The sequence below is a fragment of the Pipra filicauda genome, unplaced genomic scaffold (genome assembly GCF_003945595.2).
Source record: "Pipra filicauda isolate LSUMZ 115617 unplaced genomic scaffold, ASM394559v2 scaffold385_size793830_pilon, whole genome shotgun sequence".
NCBI classification, from domain to species: Eukaryota; Metazoa; Chordata; class Aves; order Passeriformes; family Pipridae; genus Pipra; species Pipra filicauda.
In genome coordinates, this window is record NW_024104515.1 from 466,784 (window position 1) to 483,155 (window position 16,372).

Here is a 16,372-nt window from a genome sequence, read left to right on the forward strand (position 1 = left end):
TCGTGCCTGAGGCAGGGGAGTCCCAGCAGGGGCTGGCTGGGCTGGACCTGAGCCCTGCTTTGGAGAGAGAGTCATAGAATCATGGAATGGTTTGGGTTGGAAGGGACCTCAGAGCTCATCTCATTCCAACTGCCTGTCATGGGCAGGATCACCTTTCACTAGACCAGCTTGCTCAAAGAAGGTGTATCCCCTTCGAAAAAACCAAAGATGGGGTTTGGTAGCAGGCTTTTGTTATTCCTGAAATGAAACTGCTGGAAGAGTTCCACGTTATTCCCCAGCCTTGGGGACACCCCCGAGGGCAAAGTGCCAAGGTCCAGGTGGACCCGGGGCACTGGGGTTTGGGTGCATGAGTGCTCCAATGCTGCCCCACCACCTCTCCCCCCCTTGCTGCCCATCGGGGTTTGGACACAACGTGTCTGGCAGAGCGAAGGGCTGTACCCCCCCAAGGACACGTGCTTGCACAAGGAACAGCACTGTGCCGGCATCCCTGGCACTGCTGGGAGGGAAAGGGCTTTCTCTCCTTTGTGGTGGGTCTCCAGGGAGGGTGACTGCATGCAGGCAGCTGCCTTCTGAAGGCAGCTCCAGCCCCCAGCCCATGGAGACGGGCTCTGGCTCGCTGAGGCTCAGTCCCCAAGGTTCAGCCCCATTTATCTGCCTGCAGAGGAGCCCCACGCGTGGCTGGAGCCTGGCCCACAGTCAGCACGCCACAGCACACAGCAAGGGGAGTCACGTTTGATCGGGGAAACACAGCCAGCTTCCAAATTCTGCCTTGCAGGGCAGCAAGGGGGATCAGCACAAAGAGGGGTGTGGTGAGTCTGGGCTCCTGGGGCACATTCCAGTGTGGTGAAGGTGTTACTCAGTACAAGGGAGCAGCCTCGGCGAGGCTCTCCCCGTGCTGCATGTATTACCATGGGTAATGTGACTGAAACACCTCACCTTGAGATGCTCCTGACAGATCCCCTCCACAAATGCCTGCCTGGGGGAGGGGATGCTCCCAGCATCCCAGAGCCTGAAGAAAGGAGCTTTTCATCAGCTACCAGACAGGGCAGGGCCCCTGACAAGGATGGGGTCTGCTGGCCAGAGCCCCTGCCAATGCCTGGTCACCCCAGACTTCTTTGGGATCAGTCCCTGGGGACTCTGTCTTGCCTGGGTGATGGAGCAGAGCCCATGTTGCTGTGATGGTGGCACAGTGCCAAGGAGAGGGGATCTGGAAATCAGGGAGAGAGGATCTGGAAATCAGGGAGAGACAGACCCACCTTTCTTCCCTGAACCTGAAACACCCCCTCTGAAACAGCAGTTAAAGATCCACAGCCTGAAAACATGGAGACCGTGGTTTGAAGTCTGATTTATCTTAACAACAGGCCCCAGCAGCCACATGAAAAGAGAAGAGAGAGAAAAAAAACCCTATAAACATCCCTGAAGCTTCCTGTGCAGCTGCCAGCAGGCAGGGAGGGTTTCTGGCTGCATACAGAAAAGGGCTGCAAGGAAGAAAAAGGAACATGATGAAACCAAACCTGCTCTTTCCACAAAACACACAGCAAAGCAAAGCAGACCCCGGCAGTGGGCGGGTGGCTGCTTCCTCTGGCTGTCCAGTTCCCAGGGGAACTGGTCCAAATGGACCTCTGGTCCCGATCTGAGTCCAGTTTCCAAGCAGAAGGTCTGCCCCTGGCGCTGGCTCCAGGAGGAGAAATCCATAATTGGTGGCTGGCTCAGAGCTTGGTTGGGGAGAGGCCACAGACATAGCACCAGCCGCTGCTTGCTGCCCTGGAAATGTTTTCCAAATGTCCGTGGCTCTGCAATCCCTCAGCTGCAGCTTCCCCCATGCCTGTGCTGAGCTGGGCCCCACCTTTCCAGGGAGAGCAGTTCCTACCCCTCCCTGCAGCTCAGCATTCCCAGCAAAACCCAGCCTTCATTGCACTGTCATTGGCAACCCCAGAGTCACTGTGCTTCCTTATGCTTCTGCCAGGACACAGTCAGCCTGTTCCCACCCCCATCCCCACCTCCATCTCATCCCATTCCCATCCCCATCCCATCTCTCTGGCCCAAACTCAGAAAGCTCTCCCTCTTCCCAGCTTTCCTGGGCAGTACGAGGGCTTCTGGGGAGGTGGTGGGAGAAGGTCTGCAGCTGCTGAAGGGGACAGCCACCACCCAGCCAGGCCACACTACCCAAGCACCACATCCAGCTCCCAGCCCTGCAGCCGAACCCCAGCCTCGAGAGGCTGTGTCCGTGCATGTGCAGCAAGACAGATGGATGGGCTTTCACTACCCAGGGAGCCTTTTGTCACCTGCCTGGAAACTGTATCCCCTGGGAGGTGAATGTAGCTCCACCTCCAGTTAGGATCCCAGCACATGTCATGGGAATCAGGAGCTCTTCTCTTGATCCCATCAAAGCAACAAGGATCAAGTGCTGCCGTCACACCCAGCAGGAAGCTGAAGCCAGTTGCTCCATGGTGGATGCTGTGGGGTGAGGCTGCAGGAAAGGAGCAGACCCACGTCCTACATCCTGCATCCCATATACCTGTCTCATGTCCTGCATCCCACTCTGCAACCTGCCCCACTGCCCTCTCCTGCTGGGACTCCAAGGGAGCCAGCCCTGAGAGGGTGGATGGAAGAAACTGGTCCCTGACCCAGCCTGCAGATCTCCAGCCAGCTGCCCCTACCGACATAGGAGCATTTTCCAGCATTGGCATCCAGCCCCAATCCCGTTGCATTTTCTGATTGATGTGAGTGTGGATCACTCCCAGCCCGTGGTGCCCGTGTGTGCACCAGCTCCCACCGCTGCCCTGAAGCCGCCGTACTTCAGCCAACGCTGCCTCCGCAGGCAGAGGAGATCTCCTCAGTTTACTGGAACAAATGACCTTATGGGATTAGGGCCAGTAATCTTCCGATCTGGGTAATCTCTCTTAAGGGATTATTTGCCCACAGAAATGTGGTGACCACCCGCCAGCCACCGCCTCGCTCCTTCCACCCCTGCGCTCCCTGTCCCCGACAGCCTGGAGGGGCCACAGCACTGGGGTCACCACACACCCTTTGGGGAGCTCCTTGTCAAAGGAGTCCCAGGAAGGACATGTGCTAACAAGCCAGGGCCCCAGCACTGGGACTTCTCCTTTCTGCCAGCCTGTGCTCACTGCCTCGGGCAGGTCACTGGGGCTCCCTCCCATCAAAGCACAGATCCAGAACAGATTAGAGGTCTCTCCACCATCACCAGGGAAGCAGCAGCTGAGCAGGTGACAGAGGTGACTGCTTGGAGACAGGGCTGCATTTGGAAACCCAAGATGCTGTTCCAGGGCTTTGTCCAGAGCAGGGACACGGGACATAAAGACCAGTGTCCCCTGTTACCCACCAGCCCTGGGTGGGTTGCTGGGGCCCCTCTCCCACCAGAGAGCTCACCCAGTGAAGGTCTGCTGGTCCTTGCCATCAGTGCTGGGTTTTCCTGCATCTCCCACACCCCATTACTCTGACTCCTCTTGCTCACGGATGGGCGGGGTAGAAAGAAGGAGATAAAAACCATTTTGAGGGGCAATATGTTTCCCTTCCCACAGGCAGGGTCATTCAGGGCAGCAGATGGATGCAGTGCCCTGCCAGGGCATTCCCAAGACTGGTCCCTGCCCAGTACAAACTGGGAGACACTGGGGCTGGCCGAGGGTGAGTCAAGCTGCTGAGACCATAGCTGGTTGCACTCCCTGGGGATGGCAGGTCCTGGATGTTGAGCTCCGGATGAGCCACCAGCTGCACGAGAGGAAACCTGAGCTCGCCGCCCCATGCTCTGAGTGCCCATTATGGCGATCTGGGGGGAAAAGAGGACAGAGAGGCCACCTGATGCTCCAAGGGCCCAGCTGCCAACAGCGGCACCGCGCTGGGAAGCGGCGGGGAAGAGGAGACAGACGGCGGTGCTGGGGGAGAGGGGACGGGCTGTGACAAGTCATAAATAATTCACTCCCAGCGGGACCAAGCAGGGCAGAGGCTCTCAGCCCCACGCCCACCCGGGCTGCGGGGAGTGGGGTGCGCTGGGGGCCGGCTGAGGGGCCAGGACCCCCCAGGCCGGGGCTCAGCGCCGCAGGGCCACGCTGGACCCTCCATCCTTCCTCCGGGCGGTGAGACCCGTGGGATTGGGACCATCCCCATCCCGGGGCACGGAGCCAGTCCGGGGATCGCTAGTCCACGCCGTGAGATCCCACGCCGGCGGGCGCCTCCCTCCCAGCCCACGGCCACTGTTCCCTGCCCCGGCGGGTCCCGCCCGCCCCGGGGCCACCGCGACCCCGGGGGTCCCCGAGCCCCGGAGCGCTCCCGGCGGCGGCCGCCAGGGGGCGCGCGGCCCCCCGGCCCCTCCCGCCGCGGAACCCGCCGGCGCGGCTGCGGCTGCGGCCCGGAGCGGAACGGCGGCGGACCCGGCGCGGCCCCGGTGGCGGTCCCGGCCCCGCCATGGCCCGGGATCCCGCCTTCGTGCTGCGCTACCTGGCCGAGGTGGAGGAGCTGGCCGAGGACGTGCTGGCGGCACGGCAGCAGGTAGGGCCCGGCCTCGGCCTTCCCCGCCCCGCCCGCCGCCGGTAGCCCCGAGCTTCGGCCGCCCCTGCCCCTCTCTCTCCCTCTCCCGCTGCAGATCGTGGACCTGGACGTGAAGCGGAACCGGAACCGCGAGGCCCTGCGGGCGCTGCAGAAGGACCCGGAGCCCGAGGGTGAGGCCGGGCTGGCGATGCCTGCCGCGCCCCCGCGTGTCCGGGACAGGCTCCACTGACAGCCCGGTCCCGGTCCCTTTGCTCCTCTCCCCACAGAGAAGGCCATGGTTTGTTTCGGGAGCATGTTCATCGAGCTGCCGAAGGCGAAGACCCGGGAGATGCTGCGGCAGGGTGAGGCAGCCCCGAGGGCTCCGTGTAGCCCCTCAACCATTTTAACAGGAACCATCATCAACAAGATGTTAGAAAAGTCATAAGGTCATAGAATGGCTTGGGTTGGAAGGGACCTTCAAGATTCAATCTCGTTGCAATCCCCTGTCATGGGAAGGGACACCTCCCACTCTCCCAGGTTGCTCCAAGCCCCATCCAGCCTGGCCTTGGACACTTCCAGGAATGGGGCAGCTTCTTTGGGCAACCTGTGCCAGGGCCTCACCACCCACAGTAATTAATTGTTTCCTAATATCTAATCTTAACCTACTCTCTTTCAGTTTGAACCCTTGTCCTGTCACTCCATACTCTTGTAAATAGTTTTGCCCCATCTTTCCTGGAAGTTCTCTTCAGGTACTGGAAGGCTGCAATTAGCTCACCCCGGAGCCTTTTCCAGGCTGAACAATCCCAGTTCTCTCAGCCTTTCCTCACAGGAGAGGTGCTCCTGAAAAATAAACAGGGTTCTCTCCAGGGTTGAGTTTTGAGGTGGGCAGTCACAGGCTGATCCTGGCCCATGCTGTGCCCTGGGAAGCACATCCAGCATGAAACCGCTCGCGGGTGTTGAGGGCAGGGTGGGATCACCAGGGTGGGCTCCTCCACTGAGTGTCCCATGGGAGGCTGAGCTTCCACCCCAGAGCCCACTGCAGTCCTCCTCACTCCCACTCTCTCATTCCAGACCAGGAAGAGCTGGATGAGGAGATAAACAAGCTCCGGAAAGATCTGCGTGTGAAGGTCAACCGCCTCTACGAGGCTCAAGGTAAATGCTCCCGCTCCGGACCCTTCTCAGGGCCTGGGAGCAGACACACATCAGGAGGGGCCAGAAATTCCCAAGCTCTGTGTGTTCCTGCAGCTGCTTGCCCACTGGGTTTGCAATTCCCTCCCTGCCCCAGCAGCCTTGTCTAGCTCCATGAGGAGCCGTCACCCACCAGCACCTTAAACCACCTCCCACAGTGCGCTGGGGTGACCCCACTTCAGCTTTTAGGGCTGTCCCTGCCCTCCCTGCAGCCCCACTTGAGTTTAACATGAACTGCTTCTTTTCTGACAAAATCCTGATTTTTGTGTGCATTCTCCCAGGTAAACCTGAGCTGAAGGGGTTTAACCTGAATCCAATGTCTGCCGAGGAGATGAAGCTCATCAACCGCATCCTGGAGGGCTGAGGTGGCCGTGCCATTGTCACAGCACGTTTGAACTGTAACCAGGGGGCTCACACTGCAAAAGCCACAGCCCTCAGGGTTTGCAGGACATTGGAGGGCCCTGGGAAGCACTTGGCTCCTCAGCTACAGCACTGCAGTTTCCTTGGATCACGAACCCTTTCCTGCTCTGTGCTGGAACTCGGGTGTCAGAGACGTGCTGGACACACCGCCAGGCAAATGCCCGTGGCTGGGGTGGAGGTGGGATCATTAAAATCAGAGCAGTGGGACATTCCTGATTCCATGTGTATGTTCCTTGTTGGGGGTTCATATGAGCACTTCTGGGGTTTGGCTTCAGAGCTGGTTCATTGTCACGTCGGGAACAGGAGTAGGAGGGATTGGGAAGCCACTGCATGCCTGAAGCACAGCAGAGGAGTTGAGTTGTGCACGCCCATGGCATTCAAACAAAGCAAAGTTGTAAATCTGAGGCACGTCAGGAATCTCTCTAAGATGTGGAGGGAGGGGCAGGAGGAGGCAGCATCCTTTTAGTCTTGCTGGGAAAACATATTCCTCTGGTGGAAGGCAAGAGACAACAGAAACGAGGCTTTCAGGACTAGATGAAGTGATAAAACTTAGGTATATTTTAAAAAGCAGCCTGAGGAGGGCTGAGCAGAGATAGTCACCAGGTTTGTCTTGTAGTAAAAGGGCAATTGATGTAACCAGTAATGGTTTCTTCAAAGGTTTTTAAATTTACTGTTTTCTACACTCCCTGCTCTGGCCTGAATATGCTCCCCCAGCACTACTCACTTAAGAGCATAAGAAGATTTTTGAAAACTAATCATATTTAGTGTTGGACTTCAGTGAGTTTGATTTTTTTCTGTCTACGGGGAAGTATCTGGGTCCAGCCAAGCCTTTTATTTTTTGAACTTCTGTAAAGATATTCCTAGATAGAATTTAAGAACTCTAAATGTAGCTGTTGTCCTTCTTTCTCCAGCTCTGGAAGTGGCTCTCCTCTTCTGTCAAACCTTGCTCAGGTGACAGGGCTGGGCCTGGTCCTTTGCTTTCTTTCCTTCTGCACAGCTGTGATAACTTCAAACATGGCACCACCATTTCCCTGGCTCCCTGACCACCTTCCAGCTTAGCAGGGCCTTCTCCTGCCCTGGCCAGTTCCACACACGCTTCAGATTATGCACAGTCCCAAAAAATACCCTGTTTCAGATCCATTAAAACCGAGGGGTGATTTCTTTTAACCTAAAAACCCAACCATTGCTTGGTCTTACTCACACCATGTACCTAAATGTGCCTCTGTCCAGTTCAGGCTTACGTTTCAGATGCACAGACTAAAAATAACACAGACTTACTACCTGGACTGCCTTGCCTGTGGGTTTTTCAGAAGATTGCCTGTCTCCTGGGAGCAAGAGCCAGCTCACAGTGCCACATCCCAGTGTCAGAGCAGCTCTTACATAACCCGTGTGGTGCAGCCAGTCCGTGGCTCCGTAACGTGATGGTGAGGTTATTTTTACAGTCTCATGGCAACAGGTTTTCTGCTCTGACATGTTTCCATAGTAGTAGCAGGAGGAGGATCAAGTGCCTGCCTGCCCTAAAAGCTTTGTTTTGCTGCGAAGAATGTGTTTAACCCCTTTGTTTTCGTACACGGAACAGAACTAAGCTCTGCAGTGCAGAGGGCTGGCTGAGCAGCCAAGCATCCCTGTGTCAGCTAAAATGCCTCATTTAAGCCCACTGCAGCTTCCAAACTGGGATATCCTCGGCACAAGGCAGCCAGTGCCTTGTGCTGAGCCAGTGGTTTCTGGAGAGAAGTGGGAACTGCTGCTGCCCGACATGAGGGGAGAGTGAACTTCATGTCTCTCCCACCCCAAGCTCAGGGGGTGTTGCACTTTGTGTTGTGCAGGGAAATTCCTGAAAAGCTGCTTCAGTTGTCTCTTCCTGGCATCACAGCAGCCTGCCAGGAAAATGTTAACAGGGGAGTTACACATCACCTGCCTCTTCCTGCCTGTAGAGGCGAGGTGATGTTTCACTTTCAGGTGATGCTGCCCTCGTGTTTTGTTAGTTAGACACCACAGCCAGAGATGACTGTAGGCACATTGAGATGTGCATGGCAAAAGGTTACAATGCCTGTCAGCATGGACAATCCAAGTACTACTTCCCAACAATAAAATACACAACCAGCTTCAGGTAAGTGCCCAATAAACAGTCACCACAGTGACTGCAGGGTGTTTTCTTTTTTGAAAGCGTTTGCTCCTTTTGGTCTCTTAATCCCCTAAGGGCTCACAGTTCTCTTGTTGCCCAGCAAAGGTGTGTGCTCTCCTGCTGCCATGCAGACAGCTTCAGGACTGAGCAGGGCACCTGCCAGCATTGGGTGAGTTCTGCACTGAAATGTGTGTTTGCCGTGATGTTCTCATTCAACAGAGCACACAGATCTCCCCCTCTGCTGACAGGCCTGTCATTCCAGATCAGGTCAAAGCCTCCAACATGCTCCTCCTCCCGTGTCAGCCTACAACAAACCCATGGACTGAAGTACTTGAGCAAAGACAGTTCCCTGTCTGCACGCAGGAATCAGCTCCCAGACAACCAGCGACACAGCTGAACAGCTGAAGGCACTGGACATCTCTCTGCTATTAATATCTGGGGTTTGCACAGTTGTAAAGTCAATCAAAAAACGCTGTAAGACCAGCTGCTGGGAACAGAGTGCTCCAGCAGTGGCATGAGTGGGAGGCACAGTGCACAGGGACCTCTGACAGAGAGCTCTTGTACAAGTCCCAGCTCTGACATGGGCTCCAGTCCCTTGGCAGCCCTGTGCTGCCTTGTTTTCCCACTCTGAAGGGGCAGAATGCTTCTTTACTTTGCTCTGCTTCTGGATATTCATCATTTAATCACTATAAAGGTTAGAGGATTATGATCAGTTGCCAAGAAAGTCGTGGAACCAGACCATCCATCCCAAACATTCTAATAAAACTCCTCAGAAAGTGATAAACATCTTCACCTCCCTGCTCTTCCTGTCTACAAAACAAAGTGTGTCTTTGAAAAGATGACACTGGAGTTCAGTCTTCCTGGTTACTGGCAGGAGGGAAGGTGAAGCATTTACCTCCAGAAACCAGCAGAGATTACAACAGTAAATTAGGGGGAAACAGGTCATTTTGTCAATGGCTCATTAAGAGAAATGCCTCCCCAAAATCATTACCCTGCTAGCAGGCAGGAATGAGTGTGAAGCAATAGGAAATCCAACCCTAAATCTCTTTCCCATGTTCTGAGCCAAAGAACATTCTGAGCTTATTGCAAAGTTTCTATTCCTGTTCTTGACGGTACTAAAGACAAAAAAAAAAAAAAATCCCTTTGCCTTCCAGAAAGAAAAGTGAAAACCAAAGTCATGCTGAAGCAGTAAATGCTGAGAAGGATTCACAGAATGAGCATTAACCCTTTTTAATTGCAGATGTGGGTGTCTGTGGGGAACAGGTTCCCAGCATAGTGTTCAAATCTCTCTCTGAGAGCCCAGCAGCACTGTGATGACATCAAGGACTTTCATTCCAATTAATTTCTTTCCTAACCAACTGAGGTTACTCCAGCTCTTTACCTGGAGGCTGCCTAAGCAGTAATGTTGTTTGAGGTTGTGAATGGAGTAGATTGTGCATGTTAGAGCTATCCCTGACCAAAGCTGAGCTGCATTTATTTGCTCATTTGAAATAAAGCTGTCCCCAGTGGCACCACGTGAAATATTGGGCTGAAGCTGACAGGACACAGGGCTGTAACAGATAACACCAGTGACCATGTCTTGTTAGAAGAAAGAGTTAAAAAAAGAAATTAGAGACAACATTTCATAAGAGAGCACCAGCAACGTAAATCACATCTAAGGGAAATTGCCTTACCTACGGTACTGCTTGCACTTTACATGATTAAGGCTGAAAGAATAATAATCCTATTTTTGCTTGTCATTTCTGTAGTACTATTTGCTATTTCTGTTTCTCTCAGCTCCTGTAATGACAAGGCAGTTGTACTCTTGGGTTCCTGCTGTTGCAATGCTTGAGTTGTGTAAGTAGCAAGATAAAATTCAGAGAATTTCAGCTGAACTGTCATTATAAATATTTTTCGCTTAGTCAGGGAGAAAACCTGTAGTTAAAAAAAAAAAAAAAAGTAAAATTTTGTTTTCAAGGGTTTTTTCTTGTTGTTTTGTCACTTAGGGTTGAGCGCTGTCTGAGCTGCTCCATCACCCACCTGCAGCCCTGAGACATCCAAACAGTTATACAAAGGTATTCCCAACAGATGACCACACATTTAGTCCACGTGATTTGTTTTCAACCACAGCCTCCACAGCCCAGGGAGAATTCTGAGTAAAAGGCCAGAGACAAGAAGGTTGGGGCCACCAAGCCCACATGCCACATAAACTCTCCAGGCTTGCCCACTGTACAGCTGCAGGAGAACACAGTCCCCAGGCCCCCATCAGAAGTTCCCCAGCAGCACTTGACATCTTCTCTGCTCTCAGGGTACTGCAAAGAATCTCCTTTCCCTACTGACAAGAGGGATTTACAGAAGGGAGCAGCCCATAAAATGGGAAGTTCAAGACCATCCTCTAACACCGATTTCCGTCTCAGATTCATGAGGAATCTGACATCCCATTTAATATTTTCCCCTCTTTCTCTCTCTCTCTCTTCCTCTCAGCTGTCACCTCTTGAGAGAGGCAGCTTCACAGTGACAGCTGTGTGCAGCAGTGCCAGCCTTGCTGTACTTCTGAGGTCTCAGAGATGAAGGGCTAAGCTGTGTCTGCCTCTCAGAAGTGCATTAACCAGAAAGTTATTGGGTTTCAAGTCAAAAAGCTCCACCTTATAAATGCACATTAAAGCAGAACACTGGCCCAGCCTCACTCCTAATGCTGCTACCAAGGAAATCACACGGATGGGTGTCAGAAGAGGAGGCAGCACAATTGAATGGCTGCAGTACATGTGGCAGCTGGCAGGGTGAGGTCACCTTGCCTGCACCTGCCAGAGATCACAGCAGCAGGCAGCAGGGAATAGCCTGCAGGCAGCACGTACCCCTCACCTGCCCTGGATCAGTCAGGTGCAGTCTTTTGCGCTGCCACCGTTGTGACTGGAACATCTGGGATGAAGTAGAGATAAGGATCCAAGACAACCAAACACTGCTCAGGCAAATGCACAATTCTCTCTCCAACAGTCCTTGTGTGCCTCAGCACCAATTAATTATTTTCCCTGTCTTCAGACACCTGGGCTGAAATCCAACACTCCATTATGCTATCTGACCAAAAATTGCAGAAAAAAACCTTAAAAATCAGAAGTAATCAAAGAGGGTAACTAGAAAAGGAAAGAGCAGTTGCCCCGAGCTAGTACTGTACCTCATGGTGAGGCACTGGCACAGGTTGCCCAGAGAAGCTGTGAATGCCCGGAATGCCCCGCTGTGAGAAAACCAAACTTTGCTTACATAAATTGGTTGAGCCCTTTGATCTCTTGTTTCCCTGATAACCTGGGACTGATGTCTTCAACAAAGTGTTTCCAGATAAAGGAAAAGGCTGATAAGGAGCAGATCCTGCAGAGGTGGGGTAATGTTTTTTTTTCATGCCAATTTCCTCCTCCCGATAAGGCACAGCTGCATCTTACAGTGTAAAATTCCCCTGCTAGGGGAGCTATCGAGGCATTCCCCCCGAGACTGAACATACATAACCCCTGGAAATCCTTGTCACATGAGCCCCCACTCCCAACAGGTCAAGACTGTGACCATCACTCTGATCAAGGACATGGAAAATGCAATGATAAGTCATTGCTGGATCCATGGGAGGTGACATCTTTCCTCACCACTCTTGCCCTTTACTTCTCTTTCTTTCTTATCTATTTTCTTCGTGATATCTTTATATTTTTATAGAAAAGAACCACAATGGTTGCATATCTCCTTTCTGCTGCAATTAAATTGTTCTAATATAAACCTGCCTCATAGACGTACACAGGTCATTCAGTGTCGTTTCACTCCAATTCACCCTGAGGGTGAATTATTATTATTCTATTAACGAGAACCTCAGTTACCACCTCAGGTGGGTTGTGTAACACCCATCCCTGGAAGTGTCCAAGGCCAGGTTGGGTGGGGCTTGGAGCAACCTGGGCTAGTGGAAGGTGTCCCTGCCTGTGGCAAGGGGTTGGAATGAGATGAGCTTTAAGGACCCTCCCAAAACAAACGATTCCATGGTTTTCCATGAAACTCTTCATGTCACCTTGTCTCCAAACCTCAGTGTACCTTCCCCCTAAGGCAGCCTGCTGCACCCCCACTCTGTAAAGGCTTTTGATCATTCAGAGCAAGCATGAACTCTGCTGAACCTTCTCAGAGAGAAGTGATGGATTTTCCTGTCTCCTAAGCCATCAAATTGAGGTGGCATACCTTTTGGGAAGATGTGTTAATCAAATGAAAGCTATCAAACTCAATACAGCAGCAAGTGTGACACACTGGAAATCAAATAGTTCTCCCCCGTGAATCACCTTGTCCTTACGTTCTGTGAACCCGAGGAAGAAGAAAGGCTGCCAAAATTCAACCACTAACAATAAAACCAGGAGTGACATTTCAGCTTTTTTCCAAGCTGATTTGTCAAACTGACATTTCCAGTGATCTGGTGACACCAGTTTTCCAGTGAAAAAGGACTGGAGAAAGACAGGGTGACAACAGCAGCAGTGGGACAGCCGAGTCCTGTAGGTGTTTGCAGGAGCTGGAAGTGACAAAGTTCATCTGATGTATCTAATACCAGGCAGTAAAACTGTACAGTCCTTTTCTTACCCTTTTGTATGGCACAGGCAGGATACAGCGATCACCTCTGCTGTTCTGAGTAAATCCTGCATCAGAAAAGCAAGCAAATCCACCTCAGCATAACCAGGCCTTCAGAGGAGTGTACTGGGAGAAGAGGAAAAGAGCAACTGGGCATTAAGTGAAGGAAATCCATTTCTGGCATAATAATGGTGGTTTGCACTTACAGCTGTCGCTGGAACATAAAGTCTCATGTCAAACTTCCAACCTGTGAAGTGGAGAGAAATCTTAGAATCACAGAAAATCCCAAGTTGAAAAAGACCTACAAGAATCAAAGTCCAGCTCTTGGTGCTGTGCACGACCACCCCAAGAATGTACAGTACAAATATATTATAAAACATATGTATATTATATATAAAATATATTTATATTATATATATAAATGTAGAATATAACCCAGTTTCTGCCTGGTGTTAGATGTACCTGAGATTGAAAGTTTGTATCTAAATATGTACACGAAGTGTGAGAAGTAGATCCCAGAGCAAGTATCCATTTTGCAAAATCCACTGTAAAAGCCTTTGTTGTTGCCCTGGGGAATGGTGAAGGAATATTGCAGGAGAAGGGCACAGGAGAACAGACCAAGTCACTGGCAGAAGGAGAGGATGAAATAAAAGCAAAAAGAACAAAATGCCCTTTGGATATTCCCAAAGAAGAGACAGAGTCATTCTCACCTTCTTCAATCAATTACATCCTTCAACTTTCAGGAACATTTCCTCACCTTGTGACTTGCCAACCTACAGATGGAAGAGCAGAGTTAGTGGCACGAACATTAGCAATTCCTGCGGTTTCCCAGAATTTCAGAGCAGAAGCCCTGCATAACCTGATTCATCAGCTGTTTGTGTGCAAGCACGTTTATTTAAGTTTATGGGGGCAGGGGAATCCAACAAAAAAAGCTCAGATTTGTGTTTGGAGGATTCCTGGAGGAAAGGCAGCCTATGGGGAAGTCCCACAGCACCGAATAAACAAACTCTGTCACGCGCTTCCAGAAATATACGTAACGCAACATATGTTGTTGGGAATTTTAAGTCCCATTTTAAATTTGTGTATGTTATAGAAGAACTTAATTAAACAGGAAAGTCAAGAAAGATATTGGGGAACTATGGCAAACAAGAGCAGAAAAATCCTGAAGACAGCCTTGACTGCAGGTTGTACAAAAGAGGGTGAGGAGTGGCCCGGATAAGGCACCCGAGGAGCAGCTGCCCAGGAACACCTTCCAAAGCAGGTCCTGCTTCCTGCAGCCCCAGGATGCAACATTGGGCACGTCCTGACCTACTACTGCCTCCGAGGGTGGGAGTGGGCAACTCGGGACATCACAACACCAGAAGGAGTAACATGAGGTTTATTTTTACTTGCCTGCAAGTTTTGAGGTCAGCCACAAACTGTTTATGCTGTTGGTATAATTTCAGTAATCACAGGCTTTTCATATATCCTTGTTTACTGTGTTCTGGTTATTTACCATGTTAATTGAGGTTGTGGGGCATAACATCAGCTTAATATAAGGGTTTTGTTGCCAATTAACACATTCCCATTTGTAGAGTTAGATAATCACTAGCTGCTATCCTCCCGGCTGTAATTCACATGTTAGTTTGCATAATTACCTCCCAGTCACTTCTCACAAGGGTAAGACAAATCCTCCTGTCCCAGCCTCCTCGCCAGACCTGCTGCACAAAGCACAGGGACTGCTCACTCACAGGGCTCACGGATGGGTGTGTTTTAAATTAGGCACCATGGCACAACACTCAAGACATTAAATGGCTTGAAGCCTCCAGCAGAAGCAAAGGCATTTCTCAGTGTCACTTTGTACTGTCGGAATTTCTAAAGGAAGCACAATTTTTCCTTAATCCCCAGGTCACTGGCTGAAGTGGAACTTGGTGTGTTCAGCACAGCTCCAGGCAGCTGTAGGTCTGGGGGGACAAACGTGATTTAGAGCACAAGGCTGCCCTTCATGTCTCTAACTTCAGAGCAGAGAGAAGCTCATTCCAACCAAACCTACCCCAGCTCGTGCTCCAGGCTGCTAATGGATGTCCCATCCCTGGAAGTGTCCAAGGCCAGGTTGGACAGGGCTTGGAGTAACCTGGTCTGGTGGAAGGAGGTTGGTACAAGATGGTTTTTAAGGTCCCTTCCAACCCAAACCTTTCTGAGATTCTCTGATAATGAGTCTCTTTTAATGTCTTCACATTCTCAGGATAGAATTCCACTCAGTAAGCTTACGCCAGACTTACACTGGCTGACATCTAATGCAGTGGGACTTCCCTAAAACCAAACAGATGTTTTCATAGATCCCTCTTTAGGGGCTAATGCTCATTAACCAGAAGCCAAATTAACCACCTGCCCTGCACACTCCCCCCACACACACACCTTCTTGCACACCTGCAGCAGAACTGAAAGATTTCAGAGCATGAACTCGGCCAGAACCTCCGGGAGCACACTCTGTTCCTCCACACCGAGCTCTGCACTTTATACCCTCACCACTGAGTTAACTTTGGCTCTACAAATAAACTGAGATGACTTTCCGCTGCTGAAACAAACTGTTACACAAGAAGCAGTGTTTTGGTGGTACATGTTGACCAGGAACCTGGCCGGGAGCACTGCTGCTCCATGGCACCTTGCTTTGCCCAGTTCTTCCTGCGGGTTTCCTGCATATTTTCCTCTCCCTCTGCAGCACGAAGGCATCCATTCATCTCTCACTTTCCTTGGGAAAGCACACACTTACCAGCTTCATAACCCAAGTGATGCCAGGGTTCTTGCAAAATGCTTCCACAAACAAGTAGTACTCTGAAGGCATTTTCAGGGTCTTCAGAATAAAGGCACATTTTCTTGCCTCAGGCTTTCCTGCTTCTTTTTCTAACTGCTTCCAAAACCTCTTCAGATCTTTTGCTAAGCAGCTGTTCTGACTCAGCTGGGTAGAAAGAGAAATATAAGATTCAGCACAACAAATGCTCCCACAGTCTGACTCACTTTAATTACCCTCGAGAAGTTTCTGGGGACCAACTGCACCACATACTCTGAGGGGAAAAATAAATAAATAGGGATACCATTGAGAACCGCTTTTTCTTTGTGAAGGAGGAGGCTCAATTTCGATTTTCTGTCTCTCTGCATGAACATGGGGAGTTAGAATAGAGCAGGTCTTACAATCCATGTTCTACTATTCCTACTGTAGCTTTTCCATGCAGCCAGCACCCACCTCTCCAGAGCAGGCAGTTGCCCACAGGAACCCTACAGCAGCCCGGCCCCACCACTCCTGAACCACCACAGGTGTCAGCCCAGCATTACAAACCACCCTCAGACTCCATTCACAGAGTCACAGACGGTTTGGGTTGGAAGGGACCTTGAAGACCATTCCCTTCCAACCCCCTGCCATGGGCAGGGACACCTTCCACTAGACCAGGTTGCTCAAATGCCATGGCTGGTGAGGGTAAGGGCTCCTAGTGGGATCACATCCTGCTCAGCTGCTGTGCTGCATGGACACAACACCCAGGACAGGACAGGGCTGCACCAGGGGAGGTTTAGGTTGGACATTAGGAGGAATTTCTTCACAGAAAAGGCGATTAGACA

General features: G+C 51.4%; 1 protein-coding gene and 1 long non-coding RNA gene across 2 annotated transcripts; one reads left to right on the forward strand and one right to left on the reverse strand.

The window, feature by feature from the left end:
- The first annotated feature begins 4,363 nt into the window (after positions 1 to 4,363).
- On the forward strand, positions 4,364 to 6,309 carry PDRG1 (p53 and DNA damage regulated 1). The gene is made up of 5 exons (XM_027721756.1): positions 4,364 to 4,506; positions 4,601 to 4,676; positions 4,773 to 4,847; positions 5,557 to 5,637; positions 5,955 to 6,309. Exons 1-5 carry the CDS (start codon positions 4,423 to 4,425, stop codon positions 6,035 to 6,037), a joined length of 399 nt encoding a protein of 132 aa, XP_027577557.1. The 5' UTR covers positions 4,364 to 4,422; the 3' UTR covers positions 6,038 to 6,309.
- On the reverse strand, positions 5,283 to 14,901 carry LOC113988299. The gene is made up of 3 exons (XR_003540863.2): positions 14,416 to 14,901; positions 13,489 to 13,551; positions 5,283 to 13,025 (listed from the first exon to the last, which is right to left on the reverse strand). It is a non-coding gene; the product is annotated as an uncharacterized LOC113988299 (long non-coding RNA).
- Between the last annotated feature and the right edge of the window lie 1,471 nt (positions 14,902 to 16,372).